Source organism: Clytia hemisphaerica, unplaced genomic scaffold (genome assembly GCF_902728285.1).
Source record: "Clytia hemisphaerica strain Z4C2 unplaced genomic scaffold, Clytia hemisphaerica genome assembly, whole genome shotgun sequence".
In the NCBI taxonomy this organism is placed as follows: Eukaryota; Metazoa; Cnidaria; class Hydrozoa; order Leptothecata; family Clytiidae; genus Clytia; species Clytia hemisphaerica.
The window spans coordinates 212,747-240,668 of record NW_027103794.1 but is presented as its reverse complement, the minus strand read 5'-3'; the positions used below and the strand labels follow the sequence as shown (position 1 = coordinate 240,668).

The window sequence follows — 27,922 nt, the reverse complement described above, 5'->3', positions numbered from 1 at the left end:
GTAAAATTTTGAAAAGAAAAGAAGAATGTAATCAGTATATTTCCCATATATAGTTTTCTAAAGAGGTTCTGCCGGTGATCTTCAGTCCGAAAATCAAACGCATTTTTCAAAAGTGTCTATCTTACAATAATTTTAACAAATACAAGATACAAGTATTAATCTATTTAAAACAAAACAGCTACAAATACAATCAGCATAGTAATTAATATTTTGATTGAAAAGTTTGTTTGAACGGCATTGCCTTGAACTGAAGAGCTGGCCTGCTGTTGTACCGAAGATGAGCTTGGTGTGATAGTGTTAGGTTCTGTTTCAGGAGCTGGTGTTGCTGATGTCCGAGTAGGTTTCATTGATGACATCATTTTGGAGATGTAAGGTGTTTGAGTAGACGACTCTTCTTGAGAATCTGGGGATTCTGATGCAGAGGTAATGATTATTGTCGTGGATGACATTGATGTTTGGTAGGAACTGCTTGGTGAGGCTGAAGGTGTTAATGATCTTGATTGTGAGAGCATTTGGGAGGTTTTCACGGATGATTCGTTGAGTGAAATTGAAGCACTTTTGATCGAAATGGAGGAGCTTGAAGATGGTAGGTTAGTTGATTGCATCGCTGAATAGGATTTATCAATGGATTCAGAAATCAAACTCGAGGAAGAGAACATCGATTCGCCTAATGTTGATGATGGTTTGATACTTGTTGAAAGTGATGGCAAAGACATGACATGGCTTGATTCTTTGGAAACAGATGGAGATTGTGATAGATAGGTGCTTGGTGACATTGATGCTTGTGTTTGTGATGACGCTGAGAGGCTTTCCATTGAATATCCCATTGATGGGGTTCGAGACGGTTTAATGACGATTGCTGCACTGGATTGCTCCTGGCGAAAATATGAGGTTAATGATTCGACGGTTGCTGAGCTTGATGAATGAATTATATTTACTGGTGCTGTTGATTGTGAAGGTTGCATGGTGGTGATCGATGCTTCTATTTCCGGTTCGATCGAAGATGATGATGGTTTAGCTTGTTTGATTGTGGAAGTCTTTTGATATTGCGAAGTGGATGCGGGTTGAGGATTTAGAGATGAGGTTGGTTCAGGTTTAGTTCCTGCAGAGCTTGAGGGTTTTATCATCGTATGCGATGAGCTCATTTGTGGTTTAATGGTTGATGTTGGCTGTGCATTCAATGACGATGTTATCTTTGGAGCAGTAACTTCGGAGCTTGAGGGTTTTACCATCGTTTTTGATGAGCTCTTTTGTGGATTAATGGTTGATGTTGGCTGAGAATTTGATGAAGATGTTATCTTTGGAGCGGTAACTTCGGAGCTTGAAGGTTTAACTAAATTAGCAGATGATGAAGTTTGAGGAGATGGTTGGACTGGAGTTGTTGTCTTTGGGTGTTGTGTGGTAGATGAAGATGGTTTCACCTCTTTGCATGCACCAGCGGAGCTACATTGATTTATTGAGCAAAGTGTTTCAAACTTTGTTCCAGCTAAAGCTCTCGCTCTTCTACAGCAACAACCATTGGGACTAGCTACTCCTTTTCTACCAGTGTTTTCCATTGTGACTCCTTTGGGGATACTCTTGAAGACATTTTCCTCGATGTGAGTAATCTTGTCGAGGTCGAAATACAAGTTTTTTAGTTTAGTTAAGCCGTTGAAAACAGTGTTCCTTAGGGTTGGAATTTTATTTCCAGTAAGCATAAGTGTTAATAGATTAGGGTTGTGCACAAAAGCGTTGTCTTCAATCTCAAGTTGATTTTTTTGGCCATTCAACATCAAATGTTCCAGGTTTGAAAGTCCTTTAAATGTATCTTTGGTAATCGACTTCAAATTGTTGTCACTTAAAATCAACATTTTGAGATTCAGAAGATCTTGGAAACTACCATCTTCAATATTAGAAATTTGGTTTTGCTGTAACTGAAGAGTATGCAAATTAGTCAGTCCTGCAAAATCATTTTTGTCGATACTGGTTATGAAATTATCACTATAGTAGAGCTGAACTGTTGATTTGGGTATCTTCGATGTTTCGATGATGGATAAAGTTTTATGGGAACATCGAGTGATGTTATTACTTCCACAGATGCACGAGTCAGGGCATTGCGCATGCGCGGTAGAAGTTAAAACAAGAGCAACAAGAGCAATGAGAAGGATCTTGGATTGGTCCATTTTGAATGTACTGTGTGATCCTAAAAACAAAATGTTGAGTGTCAATTAACAGAACTGTTTCTGCAATTCCGGTTATCAATTTGTAACGAAGACATTGGAAAACTTTCATGATATAATACTCCTGGCACTATAAAAAAGCTTTTATTATATACCGTACCATTACTAGATTGCTAGTAGTTAATACACCCACTTCTCACAGACCCGGTAGGATTTTTGCAACCAGTGGGGTTAAAAATAACGGACTGAAACTCGTTGGGGATATTTTCATATCTTTTATGGCTAGGGATTTAAATTTCCTTGTTTTCAAGTCAGAAAATTTAGTGGGGATGGGAAAAATATCATGATATTTTCGGTGAGGATTGGTTATTTAATTATTTTCAGTGGGGACAAAAACTGCAGGATAATTTTCCACTGGGGACAATATTTTGGCTAATCTTTCCACTGGGAAGGGGTCCCAGGTGGTCTGTGAGAACAGCCCTGTCTCACAGCCTCGGTGGAACCTTTTTCCTCAGTGGGGATAAAAATTCCTATTAAACTCCCAATGGGGATAGAAATTCTATTGTTCTTTCTATTGAGGTTAAAAAATCCAGTGGGGATGGTTTGAGTGCAATTTTCAGACATCGAATTTTCGAATCGGAATGAAGTCAAAGTTAATTTCCCAGTGGAGCTGAAAATTGACTTTGAATTCATCCCCACCCCATTCACAGACCCACCCGGAACCCCTTCCAAGTAGAAAGATTGGCCAAAATATCGTTCCCAGTGGAAAATTATCCTGCAGTTTTTGTTTCCAGGATAACTTTCCCCTGGGGACGATATGGTGGCCAATTTTTCCAGTAAGGGGTCCCAGTGGGTCTGCGAGAAGGGGGTGAAGTTAATAGATGTTTATATTGAATGGGTGGTTGAAGATGCCCCCCCCCCCGCATAATTTGAAAATCTTACCTTTTTTTTAAACTCAAGTCTGATTTAACCAGTTAACTGATTGGCCAGTTTAGATTTTATGTAAATTTGTAAACTCTGCACTCTTCACTCGAGACTAGTTTAGCCAAAAATGATTCATCATATGATTGCTCATCATGTTTCATTATATATCAATAAGATTGATCAATAAATCAGATAACCCCATTTTAAAAACTATTTTACCTCTAATTATTGAAAGAGTGGGCTACATAATCAGATTAATTGTCTTAGTAACTTAAATCGAACGAAACAGGGATTACTAACGAACACGTGTTTTCTTTCCACTGGCATTGAGATTCACTTCAACGCATCAGAGGGTGGTAGCTTAGTAATTTCTAAATAGTATAAAGGCACATTGGCACCTTTTTGACTAATGACACGTCTTTTTTATAAGCACCAACCCCGAACAAACTATGCAAAAACATAAGACTTCATTGGCCAAAATATTAACAGAAAAGTTAAGAACATTTATAAAGACTTTGCAGACTCTAAAAGACACAATTTCTTAGGAAAATAGAGTGAAATACTCACAAAATTATGAAAATGTGAGAAAATTTGAAGAAATTTTTTAAGCTTGAAATCCAAATTTTGAATGTTCTTATATGTGAATGGTTGAAAAAGGTGTATTGGTAAAGATATAATGGTAGGTACAGAAGTTTTTTGAAAATCAATATATTACCTTAAAAAGAGTATTAATTCATGATGCTTTTAAAATCTTCATACAGATACACACAGCATGGTATGGGAGCGGGAGTATATAGGCATATAAATGTTATAAGCGGGGTCTCTGAAACACCAATACATTTTAAAGACGTTCTTATAACGTTCATGCAAGCCAAAATACGTAATCTGTAAAATTGCTCAGATACCGTGCGAGGGAGTATATATCACAATCTTAATTGAACATTGTGTTTAATTGAAATTCGTCGATTATCAAAGATCTTTTAAAGATTTTTAAGGAATTTATTTAATGCGATATTAGCGTCATCTTTTTTGAGACTAATTAAAGTCGGATTGCTAAATACAAGTAGCTCATTAATCACTGTAAACAAGGATTTTTAAAGAAAAGAGTTTAATACAAGACATCAAGCCTAAAATCTCTACAAAATGAATTCCTAAAGAGTGACTCAACCTTATAAAGTGTATTTTAATGAGTTCTCATTTTAATGATTCAAGGGTCAAAAAATCCACTGACACTTCTTGTTACCACAAGGCCCACACCATGAAATTGAAAGTGGGGAGGGGGGCAATGAATATAGAGTCTAAGGAGGCGGAACCAAAAATCTTTACTTTGAAAAAAAGTAGGGGGTATGGCCCACTGGCTCCCCGGTGGCGTGAGCTGTACAAGGTGCATATCTTTATCAGTTCAAAGTAAAGTGGTTTCGAAGCATAACTCAAAAGAAAATGTTCCGTTTCTACACACTTTATTACTGCAGATTTCACCATAGAAATCGAGGCTTACTAAATAATAGATTAGAATTTGTTGATATGCCAAATTCAACTTGAATATTTCTAAAAATGATAGGAATATCTGATTTCTACATTGTTCATTCAATACAGCTTACACATAAAATCACTATAAACTATGTCGTGCCCAGCTGTCAAACAATACGTTGTTGTTTTTCGGTTTTTTAAGAGCAAATAAGTTCTTGAATTTTTGGATTTTGAAGCCTAAATTGACCAGGTGGGACCTTGAAATTCTGGACTTTTATAGCCGTCGTTTACAATTTCAATGAAAGAAGAAAATTTCATAAATACTGACGTAAGAAATTGACGTCAATTTAAAAATATCTTTCGGAGGTAAGAGATATTGGCTTCCGTTGCCACTCCTTGTTACTACATAGACTAGCAAACTAGTCTGTTAATTAATAATGTCAGAGGGCGGGATCATAAAGGTGGCGGGTGTTTGCTAGAATAGGAGTTGCGTAGGAGAACGAGCAAAAATTGGTGAGAGGCTGCTGATTAAACAGCCCTTGCTGCCGACAAAATTTCTCCCTACACTTACCTAACTCCTATGCTCACTTTTCCCGCCTGATATCATTCCAGCCCGACTGACGAGCCAGTTTAGTTACTACACTAAGTACAGTCAACTCTCTCGTATTCGAGTTTCTATTATTCGAATCTTTCTGTGATTCGAACTAAAACATTCGTCCCCTCAGCTAATAAGTGGTTTACATTACTCTCTGTATTTCGAATCTTTTTCAATAAATTTGAACCCCAGGGGGATAATTAGGCAAATGGAGGGTAAGGTTATGTGCTGCTCTTAAAGGGGGCTATTCTTTGGACTTTCAAAGTCTCTCTACCACAATATATATCCCTAAAAAGGCTGAATTTTAGGAAAAATTCACAAAATTTCAGACTTTCCAAAATCGGAAGGCAGCCCCCCCCAGGGATTCGAACAAAATTGTTGGTTCCTTGAAGATCAAATCGGTGAAAGTCAATTGTATTCTAAATTCGGCTCGGAACGTCGAAATCTACAAAGCAGTGAGGTTGAAGTTTTTGTTATTACGTATCCTTATCAGTTTTAACTGTTCAAAACTATGATTTTAAGAATCTAAAATGAGGCAATTCATACACTCATATTTCAAATATTTGAAACATGTGCTATAAGACGTGACCATTATTAGCATTATCTCTATCATTTGAAATCGGAAGTATAAAACAGTGGAATACTTGAAATTACATGATTTACAAATCTATGATTTCCTTTATTATCATCCTAATTAATCGATACATTGCATAGATTGAAAAGAAAGATTTGCAATTAGTTTGATTTTTGTTTGATAAAGTAGAAAGCAAAACTTCGTCCCTGATCCGTAGAGGAAAGGCTTTAAAGGGCTGCATACACTGCATAATATTCCTTTTTATAATAGAGCATGTTGTTTACTCCGTACATTACGGTCCGAAAACTATATTATCGAATATTTCTCATCATTAATATATTATGTAGTCTAAGTTAACAATGACTGAACTTTGAAAAGTTTACATTGGAAATGAATACCGATCTTAAACCCCCATCGAGTCTTTACGTAAAAAAAAAAGCCAATTGAGAGCCAATTTTCAATCAATAATTAGTGTGCTAAACTACGTGGGTTTTGTCGGTTCATTGGTCCACGGGCCCGTGCCCTTGTAGGTAGTCGTTTGTTAAAATTTTACCCATATGTGGTAGCTGAGTTAAATAAATGGAAACTTTTTGGACTAAATCTTTTGATTTGCTTATGAAGATCTCAGCTCAGTTTGAAACTAATTAATTTTAATTATTCAATATGACCATATTGGGATTAGGTCTCTTAGTGTTAGATAGTCAGAAACAAACCTTTGAAAGGCTTTTTAATATTTAAAATGAATGAAATATCTGTAAAATGTTTTTGACTTATCAAGGATACTGAAAAGAACACACAGTTATGTAATCATGCACTTGAGCTCTTTATATCGTGCAAAATTTAAGATACACGTTTTTGTTACGAGAACAAACTTTATAAGAACATAAGGCTTCGATGGCCAAAATATTAAGAACAAAAATGGGGAGAACCAATACCATGTTAAGAACACCCGAAGGCTTGAAAAAAATTATGAATGTTCTTATAAAAAACCGTCACCCATGTGACCGAGTGCACAATTTAAAATGTTACCACACGCCTTTGAAATTTTGTCACAAAATTGTTTTTCAATTTTGAAGAATATAGAAACAAGGACACCCTATAGGGAATATTCTATGACAATCTGAAAATATGGTGGCTTCAAAAAGGTTCAATTCATATCATAAATTTTTGAGATGTCGAGGTTAAGAATCTATCAACCCCGATAATCACCTTCAACTTTTTATATGTTTCGAAATTTGAATTTTAAATTTGAGACCGTTTTTAGAACAGATATTGTATAGTTCCATGATACTCGTTGCTCCATAATGAAAATTTTGATTTATCTCCTTGTATCATACATCGGAACAATCGAGGCTAAATTTTACTCGAAACACTCAGTTAAGGTTAAAGATACTAAATGTTGGATTAATTATCTGGAATCTGGTTGCAGTTCAGTGGTCGAATGTGTTTCGCGGTGTCGACTCAAAGGAAAAAGAAGTTTAAGTGTTGACGAGAGATGTTATTGTTTACCTGGGAATGATAAAGATTTTGATGAAGATTGTAAAATAGAAGAAGCAGTAGATGGTGAAAATGACGTTGGTGGCTACTTGTATCAATGTAAGCTAAAGGTTTAAAGGTTTTGTTTTTAAATAAGAGTGATCTCGTTTGCTTACCCATCAATTTTAATTCACAAGCTTTTTCACATTGGGTTGACACGGATGTGGAGCAAGATTGGTCAGAAAAAGGAAAAAAAACATTTTTTGCTTATATCAGCATAATGTAACAATAGGCAGATACTGCCCTGATATAAAATATGTATCTGATAAGAAAGTTCGTCTTCATAAAGAAATTCGGAGTCGGTCAAAACCAACAATTATTTTGCCAAGTAATTCATATCAAATCGATAAAACCAGCACAATGGATAAAAGTGCGCCAGTTTTGGCAAGGGTGTGTAGTGGGCTTTCTTTTTTAAATTTCAATAGTAGAAAATTAACAAGAACATTTTAGCGTTATTTTAATTTTCACTATGGAGATAGAAATTTCTACCCCATTGACTTCCAAGCCCGAAGGGCTAGACTCGAGACTCCTTGATGGAAAATGAAGCCCATTTATTTCCCATCCAAAACGCCCGCGCGTGGTTTTTACACAAATGCCGGATAGAAGGTAAAATCTATCGCTATATTTCAAAAATGCAGTTCTCAAAAACAAAGGTACCGCTAGTCCCTCGTCGTGATTACGGCGCGTTTTGGATGGGAAACAAATGGCTTCACTTTTTCTTGCCTGGGAAAGGTTGGAGATTCTACTCTAGCCCTTCGGGCTTTCAACCCAGTTTTCACCTAACCCTCAAACGTATCTGTCAATTATTTTACAGCTTCAATAAGCAGACCTTGGCAACAGATGACGACCAATCCTATCTGTTATGGAACACGTGACGAGTCGTTTGCCAAATTCAACATATCAAAAGATGGATCTATTGCAGGTTAGTAGACTTTGTTTGAATCACTTTAAAAATGTTAGAAGGGGATGGTTTTGCGGGAATGATGTTCAAAGTTCCTAGAATAGACCTTTTCATAAATTACATCATGAGCATCATTTTCCTCGTTTTGAAATTATTGCCACGGTGATTATTTGGTAGATTCGCTGGATTGTAGGATTGGGATTCAAGGATTCGGATTCGGATTCAGGATTCGTAAAAAGCTTTGTAAAAAAAAATTGAAAAAAGATATTAACTTCAAACCAAAAGATCTTAAAAGATTACATAACATAGAGCAGTTCTTGACAAAAATTGATGTAAAAATGGGCGTGGCCTTGACGCTAGTTAGGGAAATTCCCCTTTTTAGGATTCAAATTTCCAGCCCATTGCATACTTTGGCTAGTTCTCAGTCCCTTCGTTGTATTTGGATCAATTTCTAAACACCTGATCTTATGACGGAAATGTCAATGATTAATCGTGGACAAAATTTATTGACAACAAGGGCGTGGCCTCGATGCTAATTACGGAAATTCCCCTATTTAGGATTCAAAACACGAAAATTGCAAAGTTTGGCTAGTTCTCAGTTCCCTCGTTGAATTTGGATCAATTTCTAAACACCTGATCTTATGACCGGCCATGTCAATGATTAATTGTGGACAAAATTTATTGATAAAAAGGGCGTGGCCTTGATGCTAATTAGGGAAATTCCCTTATTTTGGACTCAAAACACGAAAAATGCAAAGTTTGGCTAGTTCTCAGTCCCTTCGCTGTATTTGGATCAATTTCTAAACACCTGATCTTATGACCGGAAATGTCAATGATTAATCGTGGACAAAATTTATTGACAACAAGGGCGTGGCCTCGATGCTAATTAGGGAAATTCCCCTATTTAGGATTCAAAACACGAAAATTGCAAAGTTTGGCTAGTTCTCAGTTCCCTCGTTGAATTTGGATCAATTTCTAAACACCTGATCTTATGACCGGCCATGTCAATGATTAATTGTGGACAAAATTTATTGATAAAAAGGGCGTGGCCTTGATGCTAATTAGGGAAATTCCCTTATTTTGGACTCAAAACACGAAAAATGCAAAGTTTGGCAAAGTTTGGCTAGTTCTCAGTCCCTTCGCTGTATTTGGATCAATTTCTAAACACCTGATCTTATGACCGGAAATGTCAATGATTAATCGTGGACAAAATTTATTGACAACAAGGGCGTGGCCTCGATGCTAATTAGGGAAATTCCCCTATTTAGGATTCAAAACACGAAAATTGCAAAGTTTGGCTAGTTCTCAGTTCCCTCGTTGAATTTGGATCAATTTCTAAACACCTGATCTTATGACCGGACATGTCAATGATTAATTGTGGACAAAATTTATTGATAAAAAGGGCGTGGCCTTGATGCTAATTAGGGAAATTCCCTTATTTTGGACTCAAAACACGAAAAATGCAAAGTTTGGCAAAGTTTGGCTAGTTCTCAGTCCCTTCGCTGTATTTGGATCAATTTCTAAACACCTGATCTTATGACCGGAAATGTCAATGATTAATCGTGGACAAAATTTATTGACAACAAGGGCGTGGCCTCGATGCTAATTAGGGAAATTCCCCTATTTAGGATTCAAAACACGAAAATTGCAAAGTTTGGCTAGTTCTCAGTTCCCTCGTTGAATTTGGATCAATTTCTAAACACCTGATCTTATGACCGGACATGTCAATGATTAATTGTGGACAAAAATTTATTGATAAAAAGGGCGTGGCCTTGATGCTAATTAGGGAAATTCCCTTATTTTGGACTCAAAACACGAAAAATGCAAAGTTTGGCAAAGTTTGGCTAGTTCTCAGTCCCTTCGCTGTATTTGGATCAATTTCTAAACACCTGATCTTATGACCGGAAATGTCAATGATTAATCGTGGACAAAATCTATTGACAACAAGGGCGTGGCCTCGATGCTAATTAGGGAAATTCCCCTATTTAGGATTCAAAACACGAAAATTGCAAAGTTTGGCTAGTTCTCAGTTCCCTCGTTGAATTTGGATCAATTTCTAAACACCTGATCTTATGACCGGCCATGTCAATGATTAATTGTGGACAAAATTTATTGATAAAAAGGGCGTGGCCTTGATGCTAATTAGGGAAATTCCCTTATTTTGGACTCAAAACACGAAAAATGCAAAGTTTGGCAAAGTTTGGCTAGTTCTCAGTCCCTTCGCTGTATTTGGATCAATTTCTAAACACCTGATCTTATGACCGGAAATGTCAATGATTAATCGTGGACAAAATTTATTGACAACAAGGGCGTGGCCTCGATGCTTATTACTCGGGTAAGTTATGGCATGTCTCAAAAACCTGAAAATTACCATAATTTTTGAAGGCCATTAGCCGGCAGAAAATGAGGAAACCAATGATTTGCTACGAAAGGTACCATGATGAAGTTTCGCTGTAGAGGTGTTACCTAATTGTTTACGCCCTAATTTTTGCGAAAAACCGCAAAAACCAAAAAGTGCTGACGTCAGCAAAACTTGTTTTTTTAAATATCTCCAGTTTGACTAATGGTAGAAACATGAAATTTGGACCAACGTTGAATATCATTAAAAGGATCATTTGCCAAAAAAAACTTTTCGAAATTTTGCTTTCGTCAGCAGAAATCAACAAAATACGAAATTTTGCAATAAAATGCTGATGTCAGCAAAATTTCAAAAGTATTCTTTTGCAAAATGATCCTTTTAATGATATGCAACTTCAGTCCAAATTTCATGCTTCTATCTTTAGCCAAACTGGGAATTAGGGAATTTCCCTAATTAGCATCAAGGCCACGCCCTTTTTATCAATAAATTTTGTCCACAATTAATCATTGACATGGCCGGTCATAAGATCAGGTGTTTAGAAATTGATCCAAATTCAACGAGGGAACTGAGAACTAGCCAAACTTTGCAATTTTCGTGTTTTGAATCCTAAATAGGGGAATTTCCCTAATTAGCATCGAGGCCACGCCTTTTTTGTCAATAAATTTTGTCCACGATTAATCATTGACATTTCCGGTCATAAGATCAGGTGTTTAGAAATTGATCCAAATACAGCGAAGGGACTGAGAACTAGCCAAACTTTGCCAAACTTTGCATTTTTCGTGTTTTGAGTCCAAATAAGGGAATTTCCCTAATTAGCATCAAGGCCACGCCCTTTTATCAATAAATTTTTCCCACAATTAATCATTGACATTCCGGTCATAAGATCAGGTGTTTAGAAATTGATCCAAATTCAACGAGGGAACTGAGAACTAGCCAAACTTTGCAATTTTCGTGTTTTGAATCCTAAATAGGGGAATTTCCCTAATTAGCATCGAGGCCACGCCCTTGTTTTCAATAAATTTTGTCCACAATTACATCATTGACATGTCCGTCATAAGTCAGGTGTTAGAAATGATCCAAATTCAACGACGGGAGGGAACTGAGAACTAGCCAAACTTTGCATTTTCCTGTTTTTGAATCCTAAATAGGGGAATTTTCCCTAATTAGCATCGAGGCCACGCCCTTGTTGTCAATAAATTTTGTCCACGATTATCATTGACATTTCTGGTCATAAGATCAGGTGTTTAGAAATTGATCCAATTACAGCGCAAAAACAGGGACTGAGAACTAGCCAAACTTTGCCAAACTTTGCCAAACTTTGCATTTTTCGTGTTTTGAGTCCAAAATAAGGGAATTTCCCTAATTAGCAACAAGGCCACGCCCTTTTTATCAATAAATTTTGTCCACAATTAATCATTGACATGTCCGTCATAAGATCATGTGTTTAGAAATTGATCCAATTCAACGAGGGAACTGAGAACTAGCTAAACTTTGCAATTTTCCTGTTTTGAAATCCTAATAAGGAATTTCCCTAATTAGCATCGAGGCCACGCCCTTGTTGTCAAAAATTTGTCCACGATTAATCATTGACATTTCCGGTCATAAAGACAGGTGTTAGAAATTGATCCAAATACAGCGAAGGACTGAGAACTAGCCAAACTTTGCCACCAAACTTTGCATTTTTCGTGTTTTGAGTCCAAAATAGGGAATTTCCCTAATTAGCATCAAGGCCACGCCCTTTTTAATCAATAAATTTTGTCCACAATTAATATTGACATGTCCGGTCATAAGATCAGTGTGTTAGAAATTGATCCAAATTCAACGAGGAACTGAGAACTAGCCAAACTTTGCAATTTTCGTGTTTGAATCCTAAATAGGGGAATTTCCCTAATTAGCATCGAGGCCACGCCCTTGTTGTCAATAAATTTTGTCCACGATTAATCATTGACATTTCCGGTCATAAGATCAGGTGTTTAGAAATTGATCCAAATACAGCGAAGGGACTGAGAACTAGCCAAACTTTGCCAAACTTTGCATTTTTCGTGTTTGAGTCCCAAAATAAGGGAATTTCCCTAATTAGCATCAAGGCCACGCCCTTTTTATCAATAAATTTTGTCCACAATTAATCATTGACATGTCCGGTCATAAGATCAGGTGTTTAGAAATTGATCCAAATTCAACGAGGGAACTGAGAACTAGCCAAACTTTGCAATTTTCCTGTTTTGAATCCTAAATAGGGGAATTTCCCTAATTAGCATCGAGGCCACGCCCTTGTTGTCAATAAATTTTGTCCACGATTAATCATTGACATTTCCGGTCATAAGATCAGGGGTTTAGAAATTGATCCAAATACACCGAAGGGACTGAGAACTAGCCAAACTTTGCCAAACTTTGCATTTTTCGTGTTTTGAGTCCCCAAATAAGGGAATTTCCCTAATTAGCATCCCGGCCACGCCCCCTTTTTATCAATAAATTTTGTCCACAATTATCATGACATGTCAGTCATAGATCAGGTGTTTAGAAATTGATCAAATTCAACGAGGGAACTGAGAACTAGCCAACTTTGCAATTTTCGTGTTTTGAATCCGAAATAGGGGAATTTCCCTAATTAGCATCGAGGCACGCCCTTGTTGTCAATAAATTTTGTCCACGATTAATCATTGACATTTCGGTCATAAGATCAGGTGTTTAGAAATTGATCCAAATACACCGAAGGGACTGAGAACTAGCCAAACTTTGCCAAACTTTGCATTTTTCGTGTTTTGAGTCCAAAATAAGGGAATTTCCCTAATTAGCATCAAGGCCACGCCCTTTTTATCAATAAATTTTGTCCACAATTAATCATTGACATGTCCAGTCATAGATCAGGTGTTTTAGAAATTGATCCAAATTCAAACGAGGGAACTGAGAACTAGCCAAACTTTGCAATTTTTCCTGTTTTGAATCCTAAATAGGGAAGTCCCTAATTAGCATCGGCCACGCCCTTGTTGTCAATAAATTTTGTCCACGATTAATCATTGACATTTCCGGTCATAAGATCAGGTGTTTAGAAATTGATCCAAATACACCGAAGGGACTGAGAACTAGCCAAACTTTGCCAAACTTTGCATTTTTCGTGTTTTGAGTCCAAAATAAGGGAATTTCCCTAATTAGCATCAAGGCCACGCCCTTTTTATCAATAAATTTTGTCCACAATTAATCATTGACATGTCCAGTCATAAGATCAGGTGTTTAGAAATTGATCCAAATACACCGAAGGGACTGAGAACTAGCCAAACTTTGCCAAACTTTGCATTTTTTTTTTTCGGTTTTGAGTCCAAAATAGGGGAATTTCCCTAATTAGCATCGAGGCCACGCCCTTGTTGTCAATAAATTTTGTCCACGATTAATCATTGACATTTCCGGTCATAAGATCAGGTGTTTAGAAATTGATCCAAATACAACGAAGGGACTGAGAACTAGCCAAAGTATGCAATGGGCTGGAAATTTGAATCCTAAAAAGGGGAATTTCCCTAATTAGCGTCAAGGCCACGCCCATTTTTACATCAATTTTTGTCAAGAACTGCTCTATGTTATGTAATCTTTTAAGATCTTTTGGTTTGAAGTTAATATCTTTTTTCAATTTTTTTTACAAAGCTTTTTACGAATCCTGAATCCGAATCCGAATCCTTGAATCCCAATCCTACAATCCAGCGAATCTACCTGATTATTTCCCAGCGTATTTTATTTAAACTACTTTCTTTTCATAAAAAAAATAATTCAATGGTTCAAGGGACATAATTACCATAGTTGTTGGAAAACGAGGCAAGTGATGTTCGTGACGTGATTTATGAAAAGGTCTATTCATGTAGTTTTTTTTACTTTGAAAGAACTTATTCATTTCAACTCTTTGAAGATCTTTAACCATACGGTCCTTTTTTTCTAATATTTTTTAAGAAAAAATCGCTAGTTCAAATTTTAAAGGTTTATATCTCCGGATCTAGAAAGATTTAGAAGCTTGTTCATAGCTCGTTGGATAGCTCATCTTTCCTACGCGGACCTGACTGAATGATGGAAAGGTGCCCAGTGGTAAAACTTCAAATTAATCCGTTATAGGGCAGAATAAAGTAAAACCGGGCCAGATTTGGAGGATCCTGGATCACTCGTTGACCAAAAATGGTAAAAAAACGGTCAGAATCTCAAAAGTTTTACAAGCGGCTAAAAAAGTTAGCTCGGATAACCTGGGAATTTAGTTCCCTGAACCGTTTTTTTTTGAACCATTAACAGAAAAGACAAAACAATATCATCGTCCAGCCGTGTGATGTCAATATAGAATCATTTTCTTAAAAAGGACATCGTTTAATGTAGCGAGTACCTCACCAAAAACCGGGATTTTTCATCCCGTTTCTTCACTTTGACAATTTTCGAAAAAAAGAAGCCTTCCAAGTGCTTTGACGCAAATTCGGTTTTTGCTACTGCAAGGGCTTTGACAGTTTAAAGTGACGTCAACAATCGAATGTTTAGAGCCTGAAAACCTGGGCTCCAAACATTTGAAAAAGTCGCAAAGTGGAATAGACGTTAATTGCGTAAAAAGTCATGGGTGACATCTAGTATAGGCTACATTTCTCCTACCATTTTTTACTTAACATTGCTAGAAAAAAGGAACAACATCCTACTGTTAAATCTGCATTGCCAGGATAAAAAGTTGGGCCTCCTTTCTGTATCATGAAAACAAAATTCTTTAAAGGTTTTATCTCTTATAGTGATATCGTTTGCTTACTCATCAATTTAAGCATAGTACAGGGAGTCCCTAATAAAAGTATCGAGTTTGAACATGCGATTGAGTAGAAAGTTTTAAGTGTGTATTCACAAAATTGTATTTTAAGCTCTCCCTCTTTTTTCTTTGTCATTACGATTAATTTATACGTTGTAACTACCTTTTGTAATAAGCCTGTGTGATGGAGACCGTTCTTATATTTTAGCGATAACACACACAAACTTTTCTACTCAATCGCATGTTCAAACTCGATACTTTAATTAGGGACACCCTGTATAAGAAAGCCGCGGCTGGAATGAGTACAACTGAATTTCTGTTGTTCTATCTATGTCGTAAGAACGAATTTTTTTATGGTTCGGTGACAATTTCTATTGTCAATTTAATTTGACTTTTAACAAACTACCTCGTTAGACGTAATTTTGCTCATAAACGCAAATCTCTTGATAATTCAAAGCATTCATAACATCAAAGTAAAAGAAAAGACTCTTGGTTTAAAAGTACTAGAACGTCAGAATGTCAGTGCTTTAAGAACTTGAAGAAAATTGAGTGCCTTGAAATGCCTTCCTGATTATTCTGATAAATTATCACTGGTATTAGTAAATAAATATTCAAGCTGCATTCTGTAAAACAACAGTATTGAGGTGACAGCAAGCATTCAAAGTTTAACATTTGGAAAATAGTTCTTTTAATAAAATGTGTGTTATTTGGTCCTAAATTTATAAAAATTTCTTTGGAATTTATAAAAATATACTTCAAATAAGGTAATAAGAGAGGATAGTGGGAAAAATTTGAGACTTGAAAAGTAGTTGTTCTTCAATTGAATATTATAAACACTTTTAAGGTTAAGGATTTTGTTACCTTCGACTTAGTTCTTATAAACCACGGTGACACAGATAAAACATCCATTTACGACAAAAACAATAGCGTCATCATTCCAGCCGCGGCTTTCTTATACTATGGTTTAAGTCTGCAACCTTTTTCACATTGAATAGACAGGGATGTGGAGCAAGATCATGGCTAAAAAGAGGAAAAGAATTGTTTATTCAGTACAATATAACAATAGGGAGACTCTGTCCTTATATGAAATATGTGTCTGATATGAAATGGGAACACTTGAAAAATAAACTTTTAAATAAGATAAAATACATCAACCTCATCCCTGTGTATTATCAGCTTTTTGATGCTTCCTGATAGCGTAAGATATTGTTTTGACAGGCAACACCAGGGTATTCTCTGGCGTCAATCAGTAACGTAAATAAAGCCTGGGATACACGGGGACGAGTTTGAACATAAAGTTGTGGCATACAATCTTTCTTTTTAGGTTTTCGTATGGAGCATGTGTCAGGGTCAGTGGGATGTATCAGTGGTGACAAGAGTTATTGGGGTTGTGCAACACATTATACCAAAGATGTTATCATGACTGTAATCACAGGTAAGCTGAGAGACCATAGTTGTCAATAAATCTTTGGGATATAATGGGCTATTCAAGATAAGTCTGTACACCCTATGTTCAGGAGGTTTGACGTGTTCTGGAAAACTACAATCAAGGGAGGTCTGATTTTTGAGTTTAAAAATCCAGGGTGGTCAGTAAAATGAGGTGTGAAAATCCAGGGTGGTCCATAAAATGAGAAAAAAAAATCAAATGAGGTCCTTAATAAAAATTGAAAAAATACCAAGAGGGTTACCTTTCCAAAATAAGACCTCCTCCACGAAATTTGACACGCTCGCTAATAAGTGTAAAGACCCACATTTAAACTTGAGTAAGAAAGTGGAACTTTCATACAATGGTATAGGCTACATATATTTACTTGTGATGTCCAACAAATCCTTAGGCAGCCTACAGTATAACATTTTTCTTTATTTTACAGATGTAGAGAGGAAATATATTGTCCCAAACGAATACAATACCGCTGTAATAGATTCATTGAGATATCCTCCATATCATGCTATGTCGAAGGTTTGTCAGCTGGCACAAAACATGTTGTTCATCTAACGTTATATGGGCGTTATGAACATTATATAAACGTTGAAACAACGTTGTGTGTCAGCTGGGTTGCTTTTTGAAAACTTTGGACTTATTTTGGAAAATATTCTTCTTCTTAACCCTTAAGGCCAGGGACTATAACTATATATTTGAGCGGCCGTAGCATGAAGGTAAAGCAAAATTGTGGGTTCGTTCCCCAGCCGGGTCATACCAAAGATCCCCAAAATGGTATTCGAGGCTTCTTTGCTAAATGCTCAGGAACTAAAAGAGACGGGTCAAAGATAAATGGAAAAATCCAGGGAAAGGAGTGGCGGGGCTACCTGCTACCTTCGGCTAGACAGCTACTGGAATTCGAGTCACCTACGACTGTTGCCGCAAGCATATTTACCTATTTATATTTATGTTTGCTTTGCATTGGTTTTTAAGATTAAAACAGTCTTATTGACCCTGGTGAGCATTGTTCCCGGGAGGGGGGGGGGACTCGATTCAAAAATAACCATACGTGCGGCCCAAATTTTGGCTTTTGAAATCGGACCCTTACAGTGCAGAGAAAACTTTTGAGAAAATTGGGGCGAAAAACCGACCCTAACGGTGCATTTTCTTGAATTTTTTTTTACCATCTTCAGGCAAAGTTTTACACTCTTAGAATGTATTTTTTCTCATTTTTGCTGATTTCGATCCTTACAATGCACGTTGAATTACCTTGAGTGCCCCCCCCCAGAATTGTTTAGCCATTGAAGACACAATGAAGTAACTAGACGCCAAAATGACCTTTAAAGTCACCTTCTTTAAAACTCAAATCCAACGTGGATTATCAAAGTGCAAATTAAATTGATTGATGCTCCTGAATATTTTTGACGCGAAGTTCAAGCACAGAAGCGTTTTCATTTTATTTGAATAAAATTTAAAACATATATTTTAGACGTTTCGGTGTCTTCCGATCACCATCATCAGTAGATGGGGCCCCGTCTACTGGCGATTTTTTCTGAACTCGATAGTAGACGGGTAGTTTTGAACAAAAATTTCTACGATATTTTGTAGAAACGCTTCTGATTGGCCGATGATGTCTATTGTTTTCCCGAAAAATTTATGCGACAAAATCAAAACAAACAAAATGGCGGCTCTGATAGAGGTGATTGCAGACAATATAATAAAATTGGTGAATAAAGATTTTGAGGTGAAATGCAAACAGTTGGAAGCCATGAAAAGCATTATCGAAGGCAAAGATACGTTAGCCATCCTTCCAACCTCCTATGGAAAGAGCCTAATCTTTCAGATGTTACCTGCTGTGTGTAAAAAGCTGCCCTCCAAACCTGATAATGGGATTGTGCTTGTAATATCACCACTTCAAGCTTTGATAGCAGATCAAGTCAAATCTGCAAACAAATTGAAAGATCCACTTGGCCTTAATGCTTGTTCCTTGTCATCTTCAAGCAAAATGGATAAAATTTTATCTGGAGAATTTAATATTATAGTTGACTCTCCAGAACTATGGATGGGGGACCCAAAAACAAGGAAAGCTATGTTATCATCACCAGTTTTCACAAAGAACTTAATCTGCATTGTGGTTGATGAAGCCCATAAAGTTTCATGGGGCGTTTCAAATGACGGAGAAAAACCATTTCGTGAGATGTTTGGCAGAATTGGGGAGATGCGTTCATTTGTTAAAGAAAATGTGCCAGTTTTATGCTTAAGTGCAACTGTTGATAAAAATTACACAGAACTTATCAAGAGTGTGTGCTCATTATCAAAAACTGTGAAAATTATCCATTCTTGTAGTGACCGCCCAAATATTTTTCTCATTGTTAAAGACATTAAAAGAAAGAAAATTGATTGTTTTGATTGGCTGTTTAGTCTTATTTGTGAAAAAAATACTGAATGTCCTAAAGTTTTGATTTATTGCCGAACACAACAACTTGCTGGTTGGCTTTTCAAATCTTTTTTATTGGAATTGGGAGTTAATATGTATAAAAACAAAATTATGGATCAAGATAATGCTATCGTGGCCCTTTTTCACGCTGACACGTTGCCTTATATAAAGGAGAAAGTTTTATTAATGCTGACATCAGATGAATGTGATTCAAATATTCGTATTGTTATATGTACAAGTGCTCTTGGTTGTGGTGTTAACTGTAGAAACATTCTTTACGTTTGTCATTTTGGAACATCCCATAATTTGGTTGAATATAACCAGCAAATTGGACGAGCTGGTAGAGGTATTGATTCGCAAAGTTATGCAATACTCTATAAATACCCACAAGCTGTAAAAGAAGTTTCATCTGACATTAAAAATTATGTTGATTCAAAGAATTGTTTGCGTTCATGTCTTTTTGCACCTTTTAATTCCAACAATGAACCGATTAACCCTTTAACACCTCTCCATAGCTGTTGCAGTAATTGCTCACATTTTTGCAAATGTGGCAGTTGCCCACCAAATATATTTGATAGTGCTTTACAGCAACAAGAGCAAGTTACTGAGAACGAAGAAGTAAGATCTGTGACTATTGATGACAAAATCTCTATTAAAGCTTACTTGCAAAGCTATCACAGCCAACAGTGTTCCTCTCAACAATTATTTATTCCTTCTGGAATATTTAGTGGGCTAACTAGTGACACTATAAATAAAGTTGTGGACAATTTACCCTACATTAACAGCCCAGCATATTTGGTAGAAAACTTAGACCTATCAGCAAACTCTGCTGCAAACATATTCAAAATGATACAAGAGCACTTTGAGGAGGACATTACAGTGAATGAGCCACCACTTAGGAAGAGAAAATTAACTTTTTTAGAAGAGGAGCGCTATGAATTTTCCGATGACACTTCTGATGACTCTTCAGATACTGAAAATGATGATGAAGAGCACATTTAACTTATGAATTTTTTATTGAAAAAGTTTTTAGTTTTTATAGAAATATTTTGTCTTTTGATATTTTGTCTTTTGATATTTTTTATAGATTTTAGCACATGCACACTGGCTTGATATTACACCATTTTTTATTTTATAAAATTTTTTTGTCCTTTGATATTTTTAGTAGATTTTAGCACAAATTTCATATTACACTATTTTTGTTCATTAAGTAGCATACACTGGAATATTAGGCAGGAGGCTCTAAATTTTTGCCCTTTTTGTATGATATTAGAGTTTTTATGATTATGGGACATTTTCTTCATTTTTTGGTATTTAATCGAGCGAAATCAAAAATTAATTCTATGCTCTAGCATTTCTAATGTTAATGTGAAAGGACTGTTGAAGTTAAAAGATTATTTGTTTCTTATTTTCAACATTTACTGAAAAAAAATCAACCATAGACTTTGAGCACTCCAGCTAAACCTATTTTCTCCTTATGATGGTTATCATTAAAAAGATTATGCATTTATTTTCTATAATAATATTAATAATAATAATAGCTTTTGACCAGTAAATTTGGAAGATGTCTAAATAGAGTTCTTTTGGATGTTTCTTCAAAAATAATCATGATAAAACTTTGATATTTCTGATACAATATGAACGCAAGAGTATATATTTAAATCTTATCAAAAACTACGAATAATTTCTTATATTTCTAGATAGGTTTTCAAACAATCTATATTTACAAGGAAAATTCTTTTTCAAATTGAGCGCATTTATTTTTTGCCCATTTCATAAATTTGTTAACATTCAGCTTTGATAGAACGTTTCCATCGAACTTTGGAAATGATGCGTATTCCACTTTTGCTTTCTCTGCAAAAGGGTTTTCCTTGATCACTTCCTTCAACAAATTCATTACATTTTCTTTATATTTAGTGTTTTTGTTGTTTCCTGAAAGTGACTTTCTGCAATTGAGGTTTGCTTCTGTATTTTCAACTAATTTTTTGAGATTATTAATTGACTTTGAAATTCGATCAGCATTTTTTTCGTTTAAATTACTTCGCAGAGATTTCAGATTTTCTTTGAGAAAATTGTTGAGATGTTCTAAATCCAAATCTCGAGATTTGTTTTTTCCAATTTTTCCTTTCGTGTTTATAAACCGTTCCCAGATCAGACTGTGAGCTTTTTCTGGTTGGAGTTTTATTTGATTCAAGAGCTTCATGACAGAAAAGGCGTATTTGGTGTTGCCAAATGCTTTGAAGTACAGTAAGGCTAGCCTGTAACACTCCATTAAACGCGCACCATCTCCTTCTTTGATCGAATCGTTGATAGCTTTCAATAACAAGTTGAGTGTGAACAGAGCTTTTTGATACTCCAGACGATGGTTTTTGTCAGCATTCCTAAAATACAATAACTGTAAATTAATCTCGACCAGTTTCGACTGTTTTTCATGCTTTTAAAATTGTCTTAAGTATAGAGCTTCAATACTTTTTTTATTCATATTTTCGGTTTAGGAACATTGATTATTATTATTGTTTTGCTATCTTTTGGTTTAAAGGTTTTTTTTCTTATGTAAAAATTATATAAAGTATTACACTTTACTATATGTACAAAATATTACAAAATTATCGAAATTACCTCTCATAAGAGTGAACTTCAACTTCGTGAGAATCTCTTTCCTCTCGACTTAGAAATGCAAAATTATCACAACGTTTGTTGCATAGAAACACCATACGTGAATCAACTTTTCCTTTCCTTTTCTCGTATGCTTGCTGCATATTTGTGTCATAGGAGGCTGTGTAGCTGAAACAAAATTAATATACAGTATTTATCATTTATCACGTTTCTAAGTGAATTTCTAAATAAATTTAATAAAGTTAATTTTTGTCCAAGCCCCACGGTACTTTTTTATAGTTTCATTTTTTTAAGTTTATTTTTTCATATTATACCTGTTTAAGATTGCATAAATTTTGTTGAAGAACCATTCATGTTTTTCTTTAGGATTTCCTATCTTAATATCTGCTGGAACTGGATCATCTATGAGGAAAAAAAATTTCACCTTTAAATTAATTTGCTTGTCCATTTTATTCTACTTACCTTAGAAGATAATATATGTGAAAAAAAACAATAAGATACTAGGATAAAGAAAAATCAGAATAGCTTTCGGAATGCAGTTTTTTATAAGATTCTTCTTATTAAAAAATATTATAAATCATTGATAATCATATTACCATCGACTGTTTCCATGTTGAAATATGCCATGGTTGCAGCAAGTATTTGGGCATCCAATTCAACATCTGAAAAGTCCTTGTAATCGTTAAATGCATGATGAGGCCCTCTCTTGGCATTGGTCATATGACTAACATTCATAGACCACTCAGTTGTACCGTGCTGTGCCCCTGATGTTGAAGTTCTAAATATCTTGTCTTTGGTCTAACAATGAAAATAAAAATATAATTGCTTCTATTTTTATCATGACCCTTCCCATTTCTTCAATGAAAATTATGAAAGTAGGATTTTTCTAAAAGTTTTAGAAATGAGAACAATAGAATATAAGTATTACACGCTTTTTTTTATAAAAACTAGTAAATTTTGGCTCAGGCTGGGCTGTTCTTAAATTTTCGAATTTTTTAGGATTAAATGTTCTTACGAGGCTCTTAAATACGCTTAGTATCTTTACTTAAGAACTTAAAATGGCTTAAAATCTGTTAAAATCCCCTAAAATTATTAGTAATTTCTGAAATCTGAGGCTCAGCTTGTTCTTAATTTGTTCTTAGGTTTTGGCCAAATTTCAGCCTCGTGTTCTTATAAAATTGTTCTTATAAAAAAAGCGTGTAAAATAATATAATACTCCTGCTAACCCCGTAAAGTGTCCTCCACAGGTGCCAATCTTCGAATTTAGCGCATAATCCTTTGAGCTTCTCATAATCATTTTTGCCATCAAGAAAACCGTTCTGAGAGTTAGCTGCTCTCTCCTCGGTAAGTTGATCGCCCCCAAGAAGAATTGTAGCGATAATCTGTTAAGATAATTTTAAAATGATTTCTAAATTTTGATTTCACAGTTCTATCTATGCTGTACTGTATTAGAATAGAGCTTTCGTAATTCGAACCTCTATATAGTAACTCGAACGTTTCTTTTGACCCCACAAGAAAATTAGGTTTTTACTCTCCATAACAACAAAATTACCTATTTTTTTGAAAAAGTTTTAAAATTTAATAAATCAATTTTTTATAAACTGTGTTGTAAAGAAAAAAAATTATAAAATTGTAACTCACTTCAATAAGCCCATTTTCATCTTTAACTTGTGGAACATACTTCTCTTGTATCATTCTCATAATAGCGACCATGTCACTGGTCGTAGTCTCTGGTCTGAAAATCAATCCTAATCCAACCTAGTGGTGTTGAAAAATTGATCGAAAAAATTTATAACAGGCAAGTAAAATAGCTGCAATATCCTCCAATATTGCTTTTTTCACCTGAAATGCGAGATTTTTCTTCTTTTCAATTATACATAGAAGAGTTCTAGATACCTAAAAATCAAACTTACACGCTCTGATTTTTTGGACATTTCTTCTGTGTAAATGTGTTTGATATGGTCTGGTACATTTTTTTCAAAAATTTTGAAAGCTGGTAGGAATTTGACGATAGTGCGAGCTATCAGTATTGAGAACGTCTTGGTCAAAATATCGTGAGTCTGCTCACCAGGTAAAATATCAGAATCAGCAAATTCCTCCAGGGTTTGCTTTACTATGAAAAATAATTGATTGAACATACTATACATAGAGATACAGAACTAAGACTACATCAAAATCTTTTGATAAAATTGCAATTTTGATGATTTTGAAAAATATTGAGTTTGCTTCTGAGACTTTGAAATATTCCTAAGGACAACTGAAGATCATGTGCTTATAAAATATGTAACACAAAAATTCATGAGATTACCCTCAGTTGCACTACTAAAGTGTGGAATAAGAATGTCCTCTAAGTTTGACTTACCATCAGCAGGAGCAATTCTATCTTTGACTGCCATAAATTGTACCCAGTGGATGGAGTTGTTATGATTGCCTTTCCCTTGATGTCTGGTCTTTTGTTCAAAGTCTAAGTTGTCCATAATTATCTGAAAAAATATAATTCGCCTTACTTATTATTCAGACATCAAGATTGAAAATGCTTTCTGAGGATCAATATTTACAAAAGAAAACAACTTCTCACTTATTTTTTTAGGATTCCTCGAAAACGCTGAATATCATTCTTAAAATGAATTTAAGATTTCATACTTACCTGGTAGCAAAAGGGTCTCGGAACAGTCGAGGCATATCTTGCAACCTGTTCTTTATCACATATATCTATCCCTGATGCTTTCATTTGTGAATAATAGTTCTCGATTGATTCCTTCCATTCAAGTACTACTTTATCATGATTTACGGCGAATTCTTCATTTTTCTTCACAGCTGTTGAGTAGCAGTTTGTTACATTCATTTTATTGAACCAGCCAAATGAGCGTTTTTTAGCACCTCCAGCCATTAAAAGTTGATCATTCCTAGTTGCCAATGAAGATTTTCGTTTCGGGTTTCTAAAGACAAAAAAAATGATAACAGAGACATGATCCTTTAAATGATGTTCCCCTATCGTAAGCAAGCAAAATAGATTTCAATTTAATCTTTTTAAGGGTGTTTACAGAATAAAAATTCCACCCCACTTATTAAATTTTAAAAAATTTGCGGACCCCCGTTAATCATTTTGATAGGTTGAATACGGGAAAACCCCTTATTTTTTCTCTAATTAGCCTAATTTTAGCCTAGTTTTAATTTAACTCATTGGGGTTTTCAGGAGTATATTTTCCACCCCCTCACAATTAGGTCTTCCGGTTTATTATATTTTTTCAAAAGATTTTGGGACCCCCATTTTCTAGTCCCCCCATCTATTAGGGACTTTAAAAAAAGTGGGTCTTACATACCTTACTTTCACTACCGACGAGTACAAGTTTGCACGAACTGTTTTTGCTTTTGTTGAATCGTCGTTGATCGAACCAAGACTACCTTTCAAGGCAGCTGAAAGTGTTGGACAGGCTTGATCAACCTCATCACATAATTCACTATCCTTGAAGTTTACTATACTTTCAACAGAAGTATCTTTCATTTTTGGTAGTTCGGCTATCTTTTTTGACTCTTCGTAACATTTTCTTTTTACCAAATCAAGAAGTTCAGCCTAAGGTAAGATTGAGAAGCGTGCAAAGAGCCTGTATCCCCAAACTTTGTAAATTTAAAGTCCTCCTAATTTTTTCCTTAAATTTTCCCCCAGAAAAAAACCCAAGTTATGTTTGGCTATCAAAAGCATTGTACAAATATTTGTTACTGGTAAAACCATAAAAATGTTATGCTCAAGTGGACACAGAACTTATGACCCTTGCTTAACAAAATTTTAAAATGTTGTAATCTGGTACACATTTTTTTTATAAGCAACCGAGTTGCTAAGGGCCCAGGCCTCAAAATGGCCCAAAAAAATAAGCAACTTGCTTAGCAACCCTGAGAGGCCTCAAATCCAAATGAGCAACTTTTTTCAGCAGCAATAAAAAATAATTTTGACACAACTTTAAACGAAAGCCTTGAAAATCTTCGAAAAATGCCTCTACATTCAAATGTGCTTTTCAAACATTTTAAGCTTGAAAGTTTTTAAGCAACCCTACAAGCAACTTTGGGCCTGGATTTCGAAAAATGCTTAGCAACTCCAGGCCTGACCCAAATGGAGTTGCTTATAAAAAAATGTGTACATCTGAATTTTGAGAGCATCTTTAAAATGTTACCTCCTCGATGAATTCTTTTTGCTCCTCAACAACTTCGTTTTTCTCTTCAAAAGTTTTGTTTCTTTTTGCCGGGGGTTCACAATTCTCATATTTGATTTTTTCTTTATGGCTTGAAAATTCTTGTTCGATGATTTGGGCTTTTTCTAGAATTTTCAGTTTTGATTGACAAGTTCTACATACTGTGTCTGACTTTTCTGAGTCTTTTTCTATTATGTAACCGAGGGATGCCATTCGAGTTTGTACAGAAACACCATCCCTATCACGCTTGAAAAAACCTTGCCTTGGCTCATTTGAGGTATCTGTATCTTTATATGTGTGATCACAAATTCTACATTTACTTGATTTTTTGGTTTTCTTTGCCATATTCCCTTGTGACTTTTCTTTCCAGGAGGAAAATTAATTTTTTTTCGCGCTCATTTTTCGAAATTTTTTTTTGGTTTCACTTTCGATTAGCTATATTTCCCGCTTAAAGCAAATGAGCTGCTTATACTTTTTAGTTAGTAAACAATGCCATTGTAATCCATAATGATGAATTATTATGAAATTATTGTTCAATTACTACTCATTTTGTTTATTCATTTTTGTTTTTTTACTGTGTTTACTTGGTGTTTAGTATTTAATTGGTTTTTATAAAAAAACTAATTGTCTACTTTGTAATAAAATTGTTAAAGGCTATAAACTGGAACTTAGTGTAATGGTCACACTTGTCTCGATTCAGGTGATTCAAAGTTAAGGAAGGGATGTTAAGATAAACGACCACGTAGTTGTAAACACTCTCTTCTTCAAAATAAAAACAAACTTCACAAAATGGCTGCCGTTCTATGGTAGCGGAAGGAGACCTGTTGTAAAAGTGCAATGTTTTGTGATAATTTTATGATTTTGAAGCTCCAAGAAGACATAAGCACCTCGTAAATTACGTCATAGAAATCTGGCAAATGTTTTTAAGCATCGATCAATCGTTTTCAGGTAAAAAAAACCCTCTAGAATGTTTTTTTTTCAAAGAAAACCTTCATCTTTTTCTGACAGTCTTTACACACACTTTTTAACTTTTCGTTCGCGTTGCTTTGTTTACCTCAGCGCGCCCCATTTTTAAAGGGACATTTTTGCTAATTATTAGTAATTTATGACATAAATTTGAGCGAAATTCGTGCGTTCTGATTGGCCAGTTTTCAAACGGTTTTTTCTGGTGGCAAATTCAAAATCTCCAATTCTACCATACTAATTTTTATCTCATGTGAGCTTTGTGAAATGGGGTAAAAATTTGTATGGGTCCAGACTACATCATCAGTAAAAATTGAAATGAATTGTCTAATCATGGACAAAAGGTTGTAGACAAATGAAATTTCAATAAAAAAAATGATGAGAAATAGTGCAAAATGACTCTTCAATGTGTCTGAAAGGGGAAAGACTTTAAGAGACTTTGAGAGACTTTGAAAGACTTTGGATGGGTTTGGAAAGCACCCAGAACCTCTTGGGAACTTGTTTTTGATCGATATTGAAGTATTTTGCAAATATTGCAAACCTTTTGTCCATGATTGTAAAATGTTCAAATGATTTTCCTCAGTATATGTGTCTTTGTATGATGATGTTGTTTGACTTACAATTTTAGGATCTGGTGATGTATACTGGCAAACCTTATAAAGTCACCAAACATCAAGAATTACGAGTTTGGTATGGAGATGACGTTCTTGATTATTTTGAATGGGATAATACGAGTGATGAACATTGTATAAATGTTTTTGTAATGTATTATTGAAATTCACAGCATCAATTTTCAACTGGTGCTGAATAGGGATCGGAATGTATTGAAGATTTTATTTTTACATAAGTCTTCCCGTTTCATATTAGGGCAGTGTCTGCCTATTGTTATTTTGCGCTGATAAGAACAAAAAAATATTTTTTTTTTCCACTTTCTGACCAATCTTGCTCCACATCCGTGTCAATCCAATGTGAAAAAGCTTGTAAATTAAAATTGATGAGTAAGCAAACGATATCACTTTTATTTAAAA

General features: G+C 35.1%; 2 protein-coding genes across 2 annotated transcripts; one reads left to right on the top strand and one right to left on the bottom strand.

Annotated features, from left to right (window-relative positions):
- Nucleotides 1-35: 35 nt before the first annotated feature.
- LOC136806277 (uncharacterized) lies at nucleotides 36-3,217 on the bottom strand. The gene is made up of 2 exons (XM_067062835.1): nucleotides 3,102-3,217; nucleotides 36-2,182 (listed from the first exon to the last, which is right to left on the bottom strand). Exon 2 carries the CDS (start codon nucleotides 2,160-2,162, stop codon nucleotides 165-167), a length of 1,998 nt encoding a protein of 665 aa, XP_066918936.1. The 5' UTR covers nucleotides 2,163-2,182; nucleotides 3,102-3,217; the 3' UTR covers nucleotides 36-164.
- A 3,757-nt stretch (nucleotides 3,218-6,974) lies between these two features.
- LOC136806276 (uncharacterized) lies at nucleotides 6,975-27,783 on the top strand. The gene is made up of 5 exons (XM_067062834.1): nucleotides 6,975-7,318; nucleotides 8,073-8,180; nucleotides 16,596-16,706; nucleotides 17,143-17,231; nucleotides 27,523-27,783. The coding sequence occupies exons 1-5, from the start codon at nucleotides 7,027-7,029 to the stop codon at nucleotides 27,667-27,669; spliced, it is 747 nt and encodes a 248-aa protein (XP_066918935.1). The 5' UTR covers nucleotides 6,975-7,026; the 3' UTR covers nucleotides 27,670-27,783.
- The last annotated feature ends 139 nt before the right edge of the window (nucleotides 27,784-27,922 follow it).